Source organism: Neophocaena asiaeorientalis, unplaced genomic scaffold (genome assembly GCF_003031525.2).
Source record: "Neophocaena asiaeorientalis asiaeorientalis breed wild unplaced genomic scaffold, Neophocaena_asiaeorientalis_V1.1 scaffold293, whole genome shotgun sequence".
Classification (NCBI taxonomy): domain Eukaryota; kingdom Metazoa; phylum Chordata; class Mammalia; order Artiodactyla; family Phocoenidae; genus Neophocaena; species Neophocaena asiaeorientalis.
Window position 1 is genome coordinate 1,056,510 of NW_020173920.1, and position 20,519 is coordinate 1,077,028.

The window sequence follows — 20,519 nt, forward strand, 5'->3', positions numbered from 1 at the left end:
AGGTACTTTGGAGAAGAGCAAATTTCTAAATTTCAGGTAGTAATTGATGATACCATGATGAGCCATGAAAGAAATAGCAATCAACACATAATAAATAATATTCAAATGTGTATAATAACACAAATAGATGCAAAATTAACAATATTATAGCCATGCACCATGCATGCAAATCACAGGTATCAAAGAAGGGCAGGAGGGAGTTCAGAATTCTACCAGATCAAAATCCTAATCATTCAGATAAAAAAGATGATGCATTGATACAAAGAATGCACGTGACTGCCTATGGGAACACACCGGATGGCAGGACTGGGATCTTTTCTGCTATATATGTCAGCACAAGAGCCAAAGTATGTAAGGGCAAGTTGAAACCTACTACATAGCCAAAAGTGGTATTTTCAATAAAGCAGTCTTTCTTATTCCTTCATTCTTTCAGCAAGTATTTCTTGAACTTCTATTATGTGTCAGGCACTGTTCTAGGCACTGGGAATACAGCATTGAACAAAGCAAAAATTCGTGTCCCCTTGGAGTTTACAGTTCATGTAAGTCACTTAAATTTTTTTTCCAGGTTGAGTAGAAAATGTTACTTGGAGAATAACGGTCTATACGGATATGGATGAGATTTTTTGGTAAGTCACTTAATTTAAATGATAAACTGGATATATTGTGCTGCAAGTAACCTCTTTATCTATATCAGTCAGGGCTCTCTAGAGAAATGGAGCTAATAGTGTATATGTACATAAAGAGATTTATTTCAAGGAATTGGCTTATGTGATCCTGAGGACTAACAAACTCAAAATCTGTACAGCAGACAAGTCCTAAATCTGTAGGGCAGCCTGGCAGGCTGGAAACTCAAGCAAAAGTTGATCCTTGCAGTCTTGAGGCAGAATTCCTTCTAGAAAACTTCATTTTTGTCCTTAAGACCTTTCAACTAATTCGATAAGGCCCATCCACATTATTGAGGGTAATCTCCTTTACTTAAAGTCAACTGATTATAGATATTTACCACTTCTACAAAATACTTTCTCAGCAACAGCTAGATTAGTGTTTGATAAAAGAATTCGGTACCATGGCCCAGCCAACCTGACACGTAACACTAACCATCACACATCTACCCTATAAATCTATTAAGTGCTGATCACATTCCAAGTTCTGAGATACATCACGCACAGTCCCTGCCCTCTGAAGGAAGGGCATAAACCATTTACTTCAAAGTTCTGAGATACATCATGCACAGTCCCTGCCCTCTGAAGGAAGGACATAAACCATTTACTTCAATAAATACATAAAAATATGAAGCTCTATACATCTATAAGAGAGGTAAAGAACAAGTGCTCACTTTGAGGGTCTGGAAAAAGAAACAGTACTTTTAGGTAGAGAAGTTGGAAAAAGCTGAAAACACAAAAGACAGTTGACCTTTGTCCTTAGAGAATAGGTAAAATTAGAACAAGGAAAACAGGAGGTTGACTTCCTAGTGGAAGAAATGGCAAAAGCAAAAGTGTAGAGTCAGGAAAATGTGTGATGTATATAGAAACATGGAGTGGTTCAGTTGGGCTGGAAATAAAAAGCATTCATCAAAACCTCTTTTATTTAGCTAGTGATTACTCAGTACTTGTTCGAGTACTTATTCCAAAGATATTAAAACATTTGCAGATGAAACAGAGAGATCAAGAGTCTCCTCCAAAGTCACACAGAAAACTTTCACATACAAGTCAGTGCCATTTTCTTTCAGAAGCTACAGCTGACGCTTCAAAAATGATTTTTACCATCCCTAAGAAAGGAGACTATGCTTTATCTTTGTTATTTCAATTTACTTACCTTTGAAAAAGTCATGTTATTCTTTAATAAGTGGAAGAAATTTATTAGGTCCTAGCTTTCATAGGGATCGATGCCCTGAACAAGATGGTCAGGGATTTATATATCATAAAATTAAAACTTATTGCTTTTAGCACTCAGTCGAGGGTATTCCTTGGTTTGTGCTGTAATTAAATTGCCATGGTCAGGGGAATGGTATGCAGAAAGCAAGTACATATAGGAGCCACTGTGTTCACCAGAAAGTCAAGTTCACCCAGGACTCCTGTTATTTCACAGTTGTGTGCTTTTTATATTCCACTTGTTACAATTCCTTTCAGCCATCACGTTTCCATGCCCCAAGCCCCTCCCTTATTTCAAGGAATAGCTGTTGGTCTAGCAAGTCACTATGAAATAGATATTGCCCGTGCCTTACTACACTACCAGCCTCCCCCATCCCTGCATTAAAGTCAGTCATCTTTTTGCTAACCTAGGAATTCATGTTTTCTACCAATGGCCTCACCAGCCGTGGGTTTGTTCCCCAAACTGATGGTTTTATGCCACTCAAAACAATGTGCCTGGTTTTGAGACTAGTATTGCATTTTAAAAAATTAAGAGAATTATAGGAATTAGAGGATTCCAGACATTTGCCAAGCAAGTCTTTACTCAGTTTCATATCACGGTGAATTGAGCAGAAGCAAAGTAGACCTATCTTCCCCCTCTGCCCCTCCTACTTTCCACTTTATGAAAGGGAAGCTGAGGACCCAAACCAGGAAGTGACATCATCAAGTGTCTGGTTTCATATCTCCATAAAGTGCATTACTTTAATTAAATCTATCAAAGAGGCTAGTAAAAGGGAGGCTGGGGAGAAATGAGATTATTGATCAAAGGTATTAGATAAATGGACATCACCAAGGAGTGGATATTCACAGATGTGTGGACCGCTCAAGGGGGATCAAAGTTCAACTTCCTCAGTGGATAGCCTGGACATTTGTCTTGTGACGATGTCCTATTATTTCCAAGGGTGGGGAGAATCAGAAAGTGTCTAAAGATTTAGAATCCCATTACTTTAAATGTACACAATGCTTTAGATGTAGTGTGTACGATATCATCTTATTTCTAATCTCCACAACAATCCTGTAGGACAGGCAAACCATAGCCTCACAGTCTATTGGATTACATTTTGGAGGGCAGAGTTCAACCCTCCACAGCACATGAATAACCTGGTTAGCTGTGTGTCTAGGAAGGTACCTGTGTATATTTCAGAAGGGCTGGTGTGGAGAGATAGACATGGAGCGTCTTGGTGAAGATAAATGGTAATCACACTAACTGACGGTCTTCGTTAAATAAAATTTCTCCTTCAAGAGTGGGTTTTAATCTACTGTAACAAGGTTTAGCTTACTGTTTTTCACTCTGGTCTCAGGATAAGGTCACATCCCTTCAGATAGAGAGAAGAGTATCCCCTGAAAAGAGTGTACATTCTCAAAGACAATCATCAGGGTAGAGGGCCTCAGAAAAGTACAAAAATCAGGGCTGAGGTAGGTAGAAAATAAGAAGCCTCACCTGCTTGATATTGGAACTAGAAGAGTATGAAAAGTCAAAAGTCACTTCCGGATGGGTCAGGCTCCCATCTGTGGGGTGGGCAGGGGTGTGGCAGCCAGGGGAGGCATCTGTTTCTTCCAGGACTTGAGAACACCACAAAGCTGGGTGGGAAAACTGCCCACGTAGCTGATCATTAAAGGAGGAAGTGCTGTCACGTGGGGAGAGTGCAACAAGTGCTTTACCAAGAAATTCCTTTGGGAACAGGAAGTTCCAAGTGGCAATGGGGTTAGCAGAGATCCAGCCCCTCCACCCCGGGATTCTAATCCTGCCATTGCCCTCCTTGGGAGACTTTACTCTGAGTTTGTTCAGGTGGGTTCCCTTGCATATTCATCGAGGGATAATATTTCAGTGATAAAGCCATGGAAGGGGGAGGGTGAATGCCAGCAACTTCTTCTTGATGTCCTCCAGAGAGGGAGCATTTCTCACAGTAGCGGTCCAGTCCTTTACAGTGCCTCAAATAGACACGATAACTAGTTGATTTCATCCAAATGGAGATCGAAGTCCAGTTTTCAGACTTGTGGTACCCACTCTCTGTACCTGCATGACTCTTCATTTCCCCAACAACTTTGTCCTTAATAGCTAGTGATTTCCAAGCTCTTGTTGAGTCTCAGACAGCATGTCATTCAAACCTCACGATCTCCATAAAAGGTTATTGGATTATTCCCATTTTTCAGGGTAGAAAACTGAGGTTTGAATTGATCATGTAACTCGTCCAAGGCCACATTGTATAAGCAGCACACCTGGACTTTCACCTGTATCTACTTCAGTAAAACTCTATGGTCTTGACCACCACACTGGGCTGCCTTCCTGGTTGCCTCCCAAAACATGTGACGACCTAATGGAGAACCTGATTTCTTTTTTCATGTTTAAAAGACTGCTTAGATAAGTTACTGGGAAACCCTCTCTGAATTGCTATCTGAGCTATAACTGTGTTCAAAATGAAATAAAGAAAAAGGTCACCCTAATGCTAACCTCCAAGAAGGTTTCAGTCAATTCAGCACCTTTTTCAAGCTGTAAATTTACTCCCCATATTGTCTACTTAGTCATTTCCCTCTCAGAAAGAAAAAAAAATGTAGACTGTTCAAACTTTTAATGTCTGCATCCCAAATAAATATCACTGCAGAAAAGTAGTTCAACAAGTATTTGCTGAGTGTTTTATGGGTTCTGTACCACACTAAGAATTGAACTGTTACAAGCGGTAAGGGTGTAGATGGCGATGTTGACTACCATTGTCTGTGAGACCTGGTCCCTGACGTCAGAGCAGTAATAATTTCCACAGGAGCTGTGCTAACAAGTGGAATTTTAGAGGTTGAGACAGGTTAAAACACCTGACCAAAACCAGATGTCAATATGAGAAAGACATGCTTGGGCATTCTAAGGTTTATGTTCTTGGATTAGGAAGGTGAACACTTTTTGTGGAAGGTTCTGAAAATGAAGCAGAGGAGATTTAATTTGGCTTTGTGGGCAATTAATGAGGCCATTAAAGGTTTAGAATAGTAATATGATGAAAAGATATGAAAAATCCAAATCAAGTGTCATAGTTAGGACATTTTTAATTTTGAAGGCTTTACTATCAGAAATAAATCAAATTAAGCAAAGTAAGAAAAAGTATAAGTAGAGAAATTTATTGGCTCATATAACAGGAAGTTCAAGTAATGGACTTCGGTGTTGGTTGTCCAGGCATTCAAATAATGTCATCAGCTCTCCCGATTGGCTTCATCCTTAGTCTATCTCCATGTAATATTAAAATGTCTGCCAGGCTTACATGGGTTTTAGAGATTATGGCCCTAGAGAAAGAGCCTCTGCAGAAAAGGCACCGAAGTGAGCTCTGATTGGCCCACCTTAGGTCACATGCTCATCTCCGAAAACTCACTGTGACCAGAGGGATGAAGCTGCTTGATTGGCCAGGGCTGGGTCACATGCAAGCCCTGAGGCAGGGAAGTGGCTCTGGTCAGTCCTTCCCCCACCTCCTTTAACTGCAAGAAGTGAGTAAGATATTTACAGAATGAGGGTGGAGTAGTTTCTCAAAGGAAGAGATACTGTGCGCCGCCCCCCCCACACACACACGTGTATCACCCAAGCTTGACTTGAAGACATTTACAGTCTAAAATAGAGCACCTCTCTTTTCTTTAAACTGTAGTTTGTTCCTTTAAAAATTACATTTATTCATTCATTTTATAGGTATTCAATGCTGTGAGACATAGCTCCTTTTTTTTTTTTTTTGTGATACGCAGGCCTTTAACTGTTGTGGCCTCTCCCGTTGCGGAGCACAGGCTCCGGATGCGCAGGCTCAGCGGCCATGGCTCACGGGCCCAGCCACTCCACGGCATGTGGGATCCTCCCGGACCGGGGCATGAACCCGTGTCCCCTGCCTCGGCAGGCAGACTCAACCACTGCGCCACCAGGGAAGCCCCATAGCTCCTATTTTTGAGTACCTACCACAGAAGTTTCCTATTTCTCTATACATAGATAGGTTGGGTTCTGAAAGTTAGTTGTAAATACTTTTGTTCATAACTGAATCAGTAGGTGTAGCAAAGCTAGATAATTGGCCCCCAAAGACACCTTCATAGTGTAAGTTTGTCACTAGGAAGTGATGCCCAGCCTGGGATTATATTTCTTGCTCCTTCTCCTGTGCGTCTGGAGTGGGAGGCCTCTGGTTAGTTCTTGCCAGTGGGAAGCGTGAGGAAGTGATGTGTGTCTCTTCTGGGTGGGATGGTTAAGAGGTGGGCGTGCCTTTTCCAGAGCCCCTGTCTCTATCTGTTAACTGAATGGAGAGGCTTCTAGGATCTAACGGAGAGCTTAGTCATGAGAAACAGAGCTTCTGGCTCTCTGCACCTGAAATGTCATCCCGCAAGCATCACCCGCATTGAATTCTTACATGAGTGAGAAATATACCTTTATTGTGTTAAACCAACAGGAATTAGCAACTTACCTTAACAAATACAGAAGAGGTTTAAACTTATCGTCCACATCCTCACTTCTACCACATACAATCATGGGTGTGATCTTCAAAATTTAAAGCCAAGTATTCACTTCTTCTTACAGATATACCTTTCCTTCAGCATTGCTTCCAAAAATAACCAATTTATTTCATATGCAGGAAATCTGTGGAGTCAGGCCACCTCCTTCCTTAATAATTCCTCTAAGTATGGGGAATCCTTCAGTAGTTATGGTGCCTACACTCCCTCCCTCTTCACTGAGATCCTTCATCCCACACACTATTCATAGCTTGTAACAGATCTCATCAGCAAGTTTACCCTGCTTCCCCTTTAAGTTCTTTTACGAACTCATGGCCTTCTCTGTTCTGAATAAACACATTGCCACTAAAACTAAGAGTCCTACCCTCAAGTGATATTTTGTTCATCAGTCACTTTCTATTGCTCTTAGTGATTCTTGCTGATTGCCCAGGTAGACACAGATCCTTGCACCTGCTTTGTGAATAGCTCTTTGTCTTCAGAAAATGTTCTGCAGTCTTGTGAATTATGTCACTTAAAAATTTTAAATATACCCTACCTCGTTTACAGAATTATCACGTGCCTCTTCTTATTAGCACTTTCAATACCTTCCTTGCCTTTGCATTTAGTGGATATGATGGATTAGTAATCTTTGCAAAACAGCTTGAAACCTAGGCACATAAAGCAGATATGCAGTAGAATATGAAAAAGAATGTATCGACCCCACCCCAAAGACAACAACTGATGTCCTCTGTTGATGGTAAGCCCACCTGATATATTTTTATACTGTTCTTAGTTTACTAACAGGGTGAATGCTCTTAGGTTGCAGAGTCTTGGAATGCCAAACCTAGAAGGGTTATCTCATTCAGTTAAATACTTACATTCTACACACACAAAAAAGAGAGAGGTTGAGAGGGGAGAAAGAGATTCCTTATCACATGACTAAAACTTTAATGCAAATGAGAAGCAGACTTGAATAATAGATGAAGGTTTTCTGGACACCCTCCAGTCTGCCCTGCCAACATTTCATAAAGACATTTTCTTTTTTCCAACACAGCTTCTCCCCTCAGCCCTTTAAGAAAATACTATGTTTGCCTCACTCCCAGGAGAAAGTGTAGAGAGAGATTCACCTGGAGACACATCGGATGTGATGTGGACTTATCTATGTTTCATCAGTTCTTAGGCTCTGGGTAATGGGGAAAAAATAGGAGAAGCTGAACAGATCTATACGAACGAGACCCGTGAAAGAGAAACGGGGAAAATGTTGGTGCGGGGTGAGAGATGGAAGGACTCGAAAGAAGCTGATGCTTCTCAGAGAATTCGAAAAGTGAAACCTATCACTTCCTGTTTGCTCTTAGAATCCAGTGCTGGTGAATTTGACAGTTAGCCATTTTTGAGTTAGAGCGAATTATTCCAACCATCCCTGAATATTCCAAAAATCATTGAATAAATTATGCTGTGCAAAATGCTGCTTTTCAAACTTTTATTTGAAATATCCCTAATGTCAATGGAAAGAGAAGTTTTATCCCTGGGCCTGAGGATAAAGCCCAAAGAAAACATTTGTTACCTTTAAAATGTGTTAGGTTAAACCATATGCAGTTGCCATTTTTATAGGTCAAAAATGGTTGAATATTGGCAATTGCATAAAGTCCAACATAAGAATTTTAGTTTCTATTGACAACATACATGTGTTTATTTTCATCTGAAGATAGAATTTTAAGCTCCTTATCTTTGAGTAGAATGTGTGGACCAGGAAGATATGTCATGTTCAGCTGGTGATTTGAGTACCCTCTGGCAGTTTGAAGGTGGGAGAAAAGCAGCAGACTTCTCAGAGACACCAAGCTAGGCAACTTAAGAACCACCAGGGAGGGGCTGGCTTGATTCAAAATCGAACTTGATGGCGGCGTTTGCAGGATGGTAAGAGATCTGGGTATAAGATGGGTATAAGAATGAGCAGAATAAAGTCCCTCTAACTAATCTGATCCCCTAGTTATTTTAGTCTTGTCACCTCCATAGCACTGAGCGCCCTGTGTCAACCATTCCTAGGAAAATTTAGAGACGCCCCATCTGGAGTTTTCAGAGACAAAGGGTATGCTCATAGCAGCCAGGAACATCTATTTTGTCTGATTGCTTCTGTGTGTGTGTGAATGTAAGTGTGGCCGGGTAATTTCCGAGGGTGGAAATTGGATCATGATTTACTGGAATAATGAGAGCAAAGGATAGAAAGCAAAGGGTTGGAAATCAACACTAACTCTGGACACTAGCTCTATGTACTTTGCAAGATGCCAGAAACTTTCCATCTTTCCTGTATAATTTTTCTTAGCTAATAACTATTCCTTATTCTTTTTTGGTAGTAAAACATTTAAAATCAGAGCTCTGGTGGCTTGTCCAAGGGGTAGAGTGGGAAGTGGTGGGAACCTTTAGAAAGGGAGAGACAGTAGTTCTTTGAGGTCTAAGGCAATGAAGATGAAAAAGATCCTGGGTCTGAGGACTTACTGTGAGAAAAAAACATGTAGCAGGGGGAGGGTTCCTGAAAAACCCTATAAGGGTGTGAATACTTCCAGATGCTCTGGTCATAAAAGTGAAAATATATCCACAGGCTCATGGATGTTGCTGGTTGTGTGGGTAAGAGCCCTAGGACTAAGAAGTCAGACCTTTACAGGACAGAGCAGAGCATATGCTTACACAGACTCTTGGCTCCAACATCCACAGGTACCAATGTCCACAAAAGAATAGAGAAGGGCAGCCTCATGAAAGGAGAAAAAGACGATCTGAAACCCAGCTAGTAAGAGAAGAAATCAGTCACTGATTTCCTCTTAAAGATCCAAATTAATTCAGGAAGTAGATTTCTCTGTTTCCCAGAGTCATCTGTCAAATTTTTCCACCCAAATCTTAAAGGAGGGGACCACATCAAGAAAATATTTTATCTATTCCAGAGTCAGTCCAAACATTAAGTATTCAAGTCCTTATTTTATTTCAGAATGAGTTCTTCTTGATTCTTGGGTAAAATTCGATACTTTTCCTTTAATACATTTTCTTGGTCACTACCAGGACTTTAGAAAGAGCTCTCATTTGATTTTTAAAAGATAATTAGCAAACTGGATATCTATACAAAAGTAATTTTTTTACCTCAGCAAAAGGGTGTAGTCAGCAGATAATTCACTCCTGTGGCTTTTCATTAGCTAACTCTCCCTTAGGGCAATTTAGAGGTTAAGGCCCTTCTCATCCACTCTCAGCTGATGTTAGAATTATGGCAGCATTTCACCAGGCAAAGAAGAAAAAAACAAACAAGCAAACAAAAGACAACTCTCGCCAGAACTAATCTTTGTAATTAAGGTAGATGTCATTTATTGAGTGTCTCATGTTATTCATTTTAGGTATATTATTTAATCCTCTCAACAACCCTATGAGTCAGAGCTCATTTCTATGTGAACAGGAAAAAACCAGGTTTGGGGATGTTAAGTAATTTCCCACAAATCACACAGTTAATAAATGGCAAAGTTGTCACAGTCTTTGTGACTCCAAAGTCCATTACGTTTCTGCTCTGGCCTTAGAGCATCCTTATTCGTTAGTCTCACACGTAGGATTAAAAAATCTCAACCATCATTATAGCTCCGGGGATTAAGAGCATTTAAGAGGAAATGCAAATACTTCATTTCCAAGGGCAATACAGGACCCCAAGGCTACAGTGGTTTTCATAATTTTTTAAATGCAAAAATAATCTTATCCAGAACTGACTTATAAGATAGAAACACATTGTGTTAACATATATTTATATGGTAAATCCAAATATGTAGCATTTGCTTAGTATAAAGAAATGAGCTGTTTTTATAAATATGAAAATTTGAAATTAGGAGTAAAGATGGCATTTTAATTTTTTATCAGCGTGACTATTAATGAAATACTAAACTTTTGCACACCCCCTAAATCACCTTCTGAAATTATTACTTTCGAATATTTCCTTCTTCTCTTCAAAATGTACAATCTTCTCCTAAGAACCAGAAACTTGGGGAATGAGAAAGGAATTCTGCTCTTAAGAGCTCATGTTTTAATCAAAAGAGAAATAGCATGATCACAAATAATGTAAGGATGAAAAGTGTCAATTGACGTACAAAATATTATGGGGGTTTGGAGCAGAAGTGCTATTCTGCCTGTGTGTGGGGGGTGGGGATCTTGGTAGACTTTGGAAAAGAGGTAGATTGTCAAGAGTGAAGGAAATAATACATCCTGTGATCAAGAGAATGGCTTTTAGATGGAGAGAAAGACATGATGACGGAGGAGGAAAAGGGCAGATGGTAGAGCTAAAGGATAATCTGAATTGTGCATGGGGGAGAGTTGTCATGTTATGACTGGACAGGAGAGTTGGCATCAGGTGGTAAAGTCTGTGAATGTCTTTCTGAGGAAGTGCAGCTTCTATGCTATAGGTAATGGAGGCCATCAAAAAGTTTTTGAGCTGGGAATCAAAGACAACAAAACTGTCCTTTTCATGAGGTTAGTCTGACAGCAGGCTCTGGTGGAACATGGATCGAAGGAGGGAGAGCCGATTGTCAAGGAGAACAATGAATACACTCAGCATGACTCCAGTAAGAGGGGTCATTCTGGGGGAAGGATTCTTCATGATGAGGGCAGGAGACAAGGTCCAAAGCTATGGGAAGGGAGGAGGAAGGATACAGAGATGTCCTGAGGTGCTGGGCTGAATAGTGTTCCTCCCAAATTCACATCCACCTGGCACCCATGATTGTGACCTTATTTGGAATAAGGTCTTTGCAGATCTAATTAAGTTAAGATGAGGTCATATTGGATTAGGTGGGGTCCTAAATCCAATGACTGTTGCCCTTACAAGGACAAGAGAGATTTGAAGACATGAAAAGACAGATACGCAGAGGGAAGAAGGCCACGTAACAATGGAGGTAGAGATTAAAGTGATGTTATTTCATGCCAAGGAACACCAAGGATTATTGGCAACCATCAATAGCTAGGAAGAGGCAAGGAATGATCCTTCCCTAGAGCTTTCAGAGAGCATAGCTCTGTGGACACCTTGGGTTTGGACTTCTAGCCCCTAGAACCATGAGAGAATAAATTTCTGTTGTTTTAAGCCATCAACTGTGTGGTAATTTGTTACAGCAGCTCTAGGAAACTAATCCACCTGGTAAATCTTAGAGCGAATGATGGTGATCACTGTCAGGGTCAAGGAGAGATTTATAAATACTCAATATATTAACAAGGAGAAAGCACCTTTCTATGACAAATTCCATAGTGAGCCTTTGTTGGTAGCACAGAGATAAACAAGGTAGTGCATCTAACTCAAGAATCTTACATATTAATTGATGGGAGATCATGAATAATCAATAAAAAGGGACTGTAATCATGGGAACAGATGAAGAAACTGACCCTCAGTGGAGAGAAGGGATATACTGAAATCCACAGTGCTATCAAGTGGCGGTAATGAGCTTGAACCCATCTCTCCTGCCTCCTAGTTTAGTTCTGAAGACAGGTTTTCACAGGAGAGAAAAGCAAAGAGGAGGAGCTTGGCAGAGTAGAGGAAAAGGCTTAGAAAAAGGAGGCTGGAGCTCTTCAAGAATCAGCCCCTGTTTTTTTTTTTTTTCCTTTTAATTCTGTCCCAAAATGGAAACATGGTCATCTGCTCACAGATTCCCAATCCCCAGGCCCCAAACTCCCCTAGTGTCTGAGAGTCTTGTCCTATTTCTTTTAAATCTCCAAAGAATGACAACAATGACTTCATTGCTTTGATCATTTTAATCTCAGCTGCTAAAAGAATGAAACTTAGAATAAGTAGGTCACCACAAGTTCAGAACAAATGTGTCGAGTGTTTCAGAAGCTCTAGGCTTAGAGAAAATCTAGAAGTCCTAGCCAATGGAGATAACCACTACCTTGGGAAAGGCATTTGATATGTGTTCTCATCATACAGTAGTATTACAAACTGTTCAGATTCGGGGGAAAAAACCACCATGCTGGTCATTTGAGTTCATCTGTCCTTCTTTTAGGAAGGACTAACATAGGAACCATTCCAGAAAGAAGAGATCTGGTTGACCAAGACATGTCTTAGAGTCTGGTCAAGGGAAATCCCTACCGGTTTCTACACTTGTACAAAGATGGAAAAGCCTTCCCCTATGTATTTGGAGAATTGAAGTAGGACTTTGGTAGGTATTGTCTCACTTAATTCTCAAAGCAAACTTAGAGATCTCAGTCGCCCTTCTCATTTGAGAGATGTTAAAGCTGATCCCCCAGAGAGAGGAAATGACTTGCTAAAAGTAAATTAACACAAGAGGAAATGACATGAAAAACACTTGGAGACATGTTTGGCTTAATTAGTCACTAAAGAAATAGAAAACAAAGCAATCTAGTGATACTACTTCACATCTATAGAGTCACCAAAAATTCAATATTTTATATATTATTATATTTTATCTTGATGATCAGGCAAAGAAAGAGGCACATTCATCCACTGAAGATATAGTAAATGTGTTAAACTGATAAGATTCTTTTCAAAGGCAATTTGCTAATTTAAACCGTGAGTCATAAAAATGGTCCTAACCTGGGACCCAGTAGTCTAATTCTTACATCCTAAAGATTTGTAAATTTTAAAAGACTAACATTATTTGTTCAAAGATTTTTAGAAGAGTGTGATTCAGAATTCGAGACCTCTAAGATCAAGCTGTCTGAGCTCTTTCAAAAACATATGAGCAAATGGAGACCCACAGAGAAATGATTATCCAAGGTTCTGAGCCAGGGTTGGAATCTAAGATTTCTGTCCAAGAATCTTTCTGCTATGCTCTGAGGCATTTCAGTGAAAGGCTAAATACAACCCAGATCTCCCCAAATCAAAGAACTAGTTTAACATATTGTTAAGAGCCTGGCTTTCTGGGTTCAAATCGTGGCTCTACCAGTTACTGGCTAAGTGGCTTAGGGCAGGTACTTAATCTCTGTGTTCCATCAGCTAAACCAGTGCAGTAAGAGAATCCCTTATATATTCCACCATTGCTGCCCCACCAGGTTTATGCAGGCTCTGACTGACTCCGTGACTTTGTGCAGGCAAACTACAGAGTACCTAGCCTTAAGCCCTCAGAGTACCTAGCCTTAAGCCCTCAGAGTACCTAGCCTTAAGCCCTCAGAGTACCTAGCCTTAAGCCCTTAATGCCTCAAGAGGCATTAAGCCTGCCTCTTATCACCTACCCTGAGGCTTCCCTGCTGATACTCAAGTGTGACATGTGCCAACCCCAAAGTGTGTGGCAATAAAAAGTTTCATGTGACAGATGGGAACTGGTGGATAAACAGTTCCTCCTTCCTCCCCCTGTATGACCGTCTGAGATGCAATTTATGCAGCTTTTTGCAGGATGGTCTCATGGGAAGACCATCTTGTTAGATGGAGCAATTGGTCACACTCGATGGTAACCAGCTTGATAACCCACCTTCAAATGGACTCTCCCTGTTTCCTTACCTCATTTCACTTTTCCCTCACCCCTGCTTCCTTGGGATTGCACCCTGAATAAAGTAGTCTATGGAACCCTTGGCTTCAGGCTCTACTTTCTTTTGAAGCCAGGCTAAGATAGATGGTACCCACCTTGGAGGGTTAAACGGAAGAAACATTAAATGAGTAAAAATAGGTAAAGTGCTTAGAACCGTGCCTGACATTATAGTAATTACTTTGTAAGTATGAGCTATTTTTATCTACTGCATCACTGTGTAGCTCTGTAAAATGGCACATACTTAGATGGTGCCGCTATATGGAAAAATGTATGTGAAACAATGATAAGCAAAAAACCGCACTAGGAAGAAAGCATCACATGGATTATAACTCTATAAAAATTATATATACCCCCTGATGGTAGAAGGGATGACATGGAGTTGGAATTGTGACTCTATAATGGGGAAGAGGTGCTGTGTTTATGTTTCCCCAGAGGTGGTTATTTATCCAAAGTGGAGTTTAAATAAACAGAATGGACACAGTCTCTTGGAGACTCTGCACACACCTCTGATCAGAAATTCAATCCAGTGCTTATAACTCTTCATAGTTGGAAAACCCTTCCATGCAGGTCTTCTCTTTATTATACTGCAGTTTTAAGCCAATTTCCTATAATTCACTGTTTCTGAAGATTGGAAACCATGAGGCAGTTGCTGTGATGAAACAACTACCCGCGAACAGGGTTCTCTCTTTCTACTTTTCATAGGGCTGTGACACAGCAGGCTCCTGTCCCCGACTCAGGGACCAGTCTCCTCGGTAGTGGGTTCCTCAGCAAGTCATCAGTTCAGCGAGAGACTGACTTCTCCCCTCTCTTCTCAGTCCCCTTGCAGTCTAGGCTAGGAAATGGTGATATGCAAATTATGAGGATTGAAGCCCTGAACTTGGCTTCTTTAGAATCTCATGCACATCACCCTTGTACAGAGAACAGGTTAATGTGAGCAGGGAACATGTTTCTGTGGGGATGGGGATTGGGGAGACTCATTCTACTCCCTTTCCACATTTGTTTGTCTGGGAGCCCAGGTCTGTCTTTGGTCACATGACCCATCTTGGTTTAAACTCTCTAATGGTTTCCCAAGGCACTTAGAGTTAAACCCAACTTCTTGTCTCAGTTACAAAGCCCTTCCTCAACCTGCTTCTGTTACCTCTCAGTCCTTATTTTACACCCCTCTCCCCGGCTCACCCCTTCCTAGCTCTACCAGTCATTTATTTTGTTTCTTAAATGCAACAAGCTTGTCTTCACCTAAGGCTCTTCAGACTAAGAGCCCAGAATACTCTTTCCCTCGATGTTCACCCATTCGATTTCCTCTTGTCATTCAGATCTCTCAAGAGAAGCATTCCCCTGCCATGTGGTCTAAGATACCTGAGTCACTCTTTTAGGCATGGCCCAATTGCAGTTCTTTGGAGAATAGCCATCCAGTGTTGTTCTCGTGTTGTTATTCATTTACCATTTGGCATAAACCTCACAGGAGGGAGAACCATGTGTGTCCTGTTCTCCTGTTCTTCCTCAGAGCCTATAGGGGTGCCCAACACAACACACTTGACAAATATATGACATGAATGTGTAATACGTAGTAAGTGTGTTTGGCAGGAATTTCCAGGTGGTTCAGGCAGAGGAAAAGCTGCAAATGACAGCCTTTCTTCTCTCTCTTGAGCTGGAAAGTAGGCCAGGTACATTGCTTTTCTACCCCTTTGTACACCAAAAAATATGTTATTAACACCTTCCAGGTGGCAAAGAAAAGGAGGGCACCAAGGCTGATCCACCTGTGCCTTGCAGTTTGTTGGCTCAGAATAGGAACTAGCTGAAGAATCACACACAGCTCCAGATTTAGAAAAAGACTTACTATAAAGCTATGGGAATTAAGACAGTGTGGCCTAGACTGGTGATAGGATAGGCACATTGATCAATGGAACAGAACAGAGAACCCAGAAACACCCATATAAATATGGCCAATTGATTTTGGCAAAGTTCCAAAAGCAATTCAGTGAAGAAAGAATGGTCTTTTCCGCAAACGATGACGGAAGAATGGGATATCCATAAGCAGAAACATGAACTTTGCCCTAAACCTCATACATTATACAAAAGAAAACTCAAAACAAATTGTAGAGCTAAATGTAAAACATGTAACTATAAAACCTTTAGAAGAAGTCAGGATATTTTTTTTGACCTGGAGTTAGGTACAGTCCTTTTTATTGTGGTTAAAAATAACACAAATGTATCTTACATTTCTGGAGGTCGAAATCTGGATTTCACTGGGCTGAAATCAAGGTGTCAGCAGGGCTGCAGTGCTTCTGGAAGCTCTAGGGAAGAAATTGTTTCCATGCCTTTTCCAACTTCTAAAAGATTCCTTGGCTTGTAACCCCCTTACTCCATCCTCAAAGCCAGCACTGTAGCATCTTCCAATCTCTCTCTCTCTTTCTCTCTACCCCTTCCCCTTCAGTCAGAGAGTTCATTTGTCAACATGACACCAAACGCATGATCCATTAAAAAAATCGATACATAAATAAATTGGACTTCATCAAAATAAAAAACTCATACTTTGTGAAAGACACTATTAAGATAATGAAAGAAAAGTGAATGAACGAAAGTATTTGTAAATCTTATCCCTGACAAAATACTTTTATGTAGACTAGGAAAGAACGCTTAAAACTCAAGTGTAAGAAAACAAACAATTTAATTTTAAAAATGGGCAACTTGAACAACTTGAACAAACACTTTGCTAGAGAGGAAATATGGATGACAAATAAGCATATAAAGGGATGCAACAGGAAAATGAAATCGTCATGAGATTACCATTGCATACCTATTAGAATGGCTAAAATTTTTTTTTAATTTACAAAAGCAACTAGCACTACCAAGTCTTGATGACGATGTAGAAAAACTGGAACTCGCTTGCATTGTTGGAGAGAAGGCAAAAATGATACAGCCATTCTGGACAATAGTTTAGCAGTTTCTTATAAGATTAAGCTTACCATATAACTCAACAATCCCACTCCTAGGTGTTTACCCTAAGGAGATGAAAACTTAGGTTCACACAAAAACCTGTACATAAATGTTTATAACAACTCTATTCATAACCACCTCAAACTGAAAATAATCTAAATTTCTTGCAACAGAAGAGTGGATAAACAAATGCAGTATATCCATACAATGGAAAATTACTCAGAGGTAAAAAGAAACAGACAGGGAAGCAACAACATGGATAAAGCTCAAAGGCATTATACTGAGTGAAAGATGCCCATTTGAAAGTTTCTAGGCTGTATGATTCCATTTATATCACATTCTCAAAAAGATAAGCCTGGGGTTTCCTTGGTGGTGCAGTGGTTGAGAATCTGTCCGCCAATGCAGGGGACATGGGTTCGAGCCCTGGTCTGGGAAGATCCCACATGCCGTGGAGCAACTAGGCCCACGAGCCACAACTACTGAGCGTGCGCGTCTGGAGCCTGTGCTCCGCAACAAGAGAGGCCATGACAGTGAGAGGCCTGCGCACCGCGATGAAGAGTGGCCCTCACTTGCCGCAACTAGAGAAAGCCCTCTTACAGAAATGAAGACCCAACACAGCCAAAAATAAATAAATAAATAAATAAATAAATAAATAAATAAGAGGAATTCCCTTAAAAAAAAAACACACAAGCCTATAGTGACAGAGACCAAATCAGTTAAGTGCAGAGGTCAGCGTGGGAGGAGGGTGTGGCTTCGAACATGAGGGCATTTTTCAGGGCAATGGAACGGTTCTGTATACTAATTGTGGTAGTGGTTATATGAATCTATGCATGTGTTAGAATTCATGGAACTGTACACCAAGAAGGTCAATTTCATTATATGTTAGTTAAAAAATTAAATTAAGAAAAATGTGAACTGATACTGAGACCTTGAATCCAGATTCCATTGCTTTCTGGGTGTGCTATATTGGACCAGGTACTTTCTTTAAACCCCAGTTTTCTCATTACCTCAAACACATACATGAGTATCCACGTTTCATAGGGGTGTTTGGTGAACTGAAGGAGGCAATGCATACAAAGTTGTATGTGCAGTGGCCCTATAGTGAGCACACAATAAACATTAGCTGTTAATATAGGGTCCCAATTTTCAGAAAAAAAATCTTTAGAGGAGGTTGCATAGCATGGTAAAAAGAACATGAGCTTTGTGGACAGTCAAGACTTAGCTTTGAAGTACTTATCAGCTTGCACGAGCTAATCAACCTCTCTGAACTTCAGCTTCCTAATCCTAAAAACAAGTATAATAATATTCACTTTATAGTATTGTGGTAAGCATAACAATTAATATATGTAGAATACCTGGAACTTAGTTGGTGCTCAATAAATGATAGCTGTAATTATGATTTAGAGTGTTTCAATAAGTAAAACATAATGTCCCCTGACAGTGAAAAATTATGCTTACAAATGGATAATCTGCAATGATTAATTATGCAACCAAAGAAAGAGCTGACATTATGCAAATGTTCTAGTTTATACTGGACTGGCCATTCATACATATTTTCCTATTCATAGCCAAAATATTAATTGGTTGAAATGAACACTGTTGCATTCTAATGAGCTCTTAAAAGGGCAAAAAGATTTTTCTAGCACAATGCAGAATAGATTTTCTGATAGTTTGTATTCTTCCATTTTGTTATTTTATTTTGCAAATGGAGTGCACAGTTCTATAAAGTGACCTTCATTTTATAATACTTTCCAACTCTTATCTCATGGGTGTGTCTCAAAGTAAAGTAGGATACAAAGGAACCTAGAGTCAGCTAGAGGGGCCTAGTGGCCTTTATGGGCTAGGTGTCCAGAGACAAGCTGAAACCCTTCTGGACTGATAATTTTCTAGGTTGCTCTCAGTCATTATTACTGTTGGCATCACTGTCGTATCATCAACATAACCCGCCAGGCTCAGGTTATTAAAAAATCACTCTTTGGTTCTATAGCACCTCCAATCTTCCTGAATATTATTTGTCTTATTATTATTTTTTTAACTTTCTTCCTTTGTTCATTGATCCATGAAAAGGGAAACTGTTGCTTTAAGGAGATAACTCCTGCACAAAGAAATGATGTCACTCTGTCAGCCAGGAGTATAAAAACACACCTTCAGCCAAAGACATTTCTCATGTTAGATTATTTTTCAATGTTAATAAAAATGTTCTAAATGGGTGATATTGTTTTATTGTTGCTTATGACATTATGGAGGTTACTGATGGGAAAGGAAGAACAGAGTACTCGAAACACAAAGCTGGAAAAGATCTTAGAAATTCTAGCCTAGTATCTTTATTCCATCCATGGGGAAAACGGAACTCTAGAGAAGAACATCGTAGGCACGTGTGACCTACAAGTGACAGGCTGAGTCAGGATGGGAACCCAGGTGTCCTGCCCACAGGATGGGCTAGTGAGCTCTATCATCACCTCTCCAACAAGAGCCTTCCCTGTTTTCCTTTCTATTCTTTAACCCTAGTTTTGCAGAATTTACTTAATTTATAGTCACTGGTTCATAGAATACTATCTATCATCATTAGTCCATGCAAAGACTCTCTCTTGTTTTTTTATGTTTTCTCTTTCATTCACAGCTGTAATTTCTAGTCCTTTTTCTCCCTTAGATGCTCATTCTACTGTATTTGATATTTTCTTAGCTATGCAAATACTGTATTATGTATGTATTTTACTTAATTATTTTGAGCTATAAATCTTCATTCAACATTATGCTTTTGGGCTATGTGGCTATATATTTATTTGGTTAAATAACTCTAACTATAGCCTAGTATTCCAGAGTATTAACTACATTTTACTTATCTATTCTCCTCTGTGGATTGTAGGTAACTTCTATTTTTGATACTGCAAGCAACTCAACAATTAACATCCTCTTATGTATCCCTTAGTGAACTCATGGGAGAAATCCTCTGGGTACACCCATTAGTGGGATTGTAGGGTCATAGGATACATCATTCTTAATTTGACTAAGCATTGCCAGATTCCTTTCCACAAGGCCGTACGTTTTACACTAAAACCAGCAATTCCTGATTTTTCCCATCTCCTCAAATCCTTGTCAACATTTGGTAGTATCTTTCTTTCTTACTTTGCCATTTTGGTGGGTGTAAAGTGGAATTGCATTGCTATAGTTTGCATTCTTCTGATTATTAACATCTTTTCCTTTCATTCTTAAATGACCTACTTAAGGTCTTTCCTTTTTACCAATTACTGTTTCATATCCTCTGACTACTTTTCTATCTGTTTTTCTGTTTCTTTTTTTGTTGACTTGTAGGAATTCCTTACATAGTCTAGATATTCATCCCTTGACTGTTACAGATGTCGCAAATACATTCTTCCAGTCTGTCCTCAGTCTATTGTGTCTTTTACTGAGCTGAAATTCTTAATTTTGATGGAGTCAAACTCATCAACTTTTAGCTTTATGGTATGTACTTTGGGATGTCCCTTTGGAAGACTTTCTTTATCTTTCACAAAAATATCCTACATATTCTTTTGACAGCTTTATAGTTTTATCTTTAGCATTTAGGTCCTTAATCTACCTGAAGCCCATGTTTGAATATGGTATAAAGTAGGGCTACAGTTTTGTATTTCTTCATATAATACTACTATTCCAGTTTTCCTACTGCCATCTAAGCAATCTGTTCTTTCACTTACATTCCACTCCAGTCTCACTTGAAATGCTTTAGGATCTAAATACTTTCCACTAAATCCAG

At 39.8% G+C, this 20,519-nt stretch overlaps 1 protein-coding gene across 1 annotated transcript in view; it reads right to left on the reverse strand.

Moving 5' to 3' along the window:
* MB21D2 (Mab-21 domain containing 2) overlaps positions 1-4,620 on the reverse strand; it is a 117,695-nt gene extending 113,075 nt beyond the window's left edge. Inside the window, exon 1 of the mRNA XM_024752100.1 lies at positions 4,584-4,620. Within this exon, the coding sequence (XP_024607868.1) occupies positions 4,584-4,620 (37 nt within the window). The remainder of the gene's footprint in view (positions 1-4,583) is intronic.
* Positions 4,621-20,519: the final 15,899 nt, after the last annotated feature.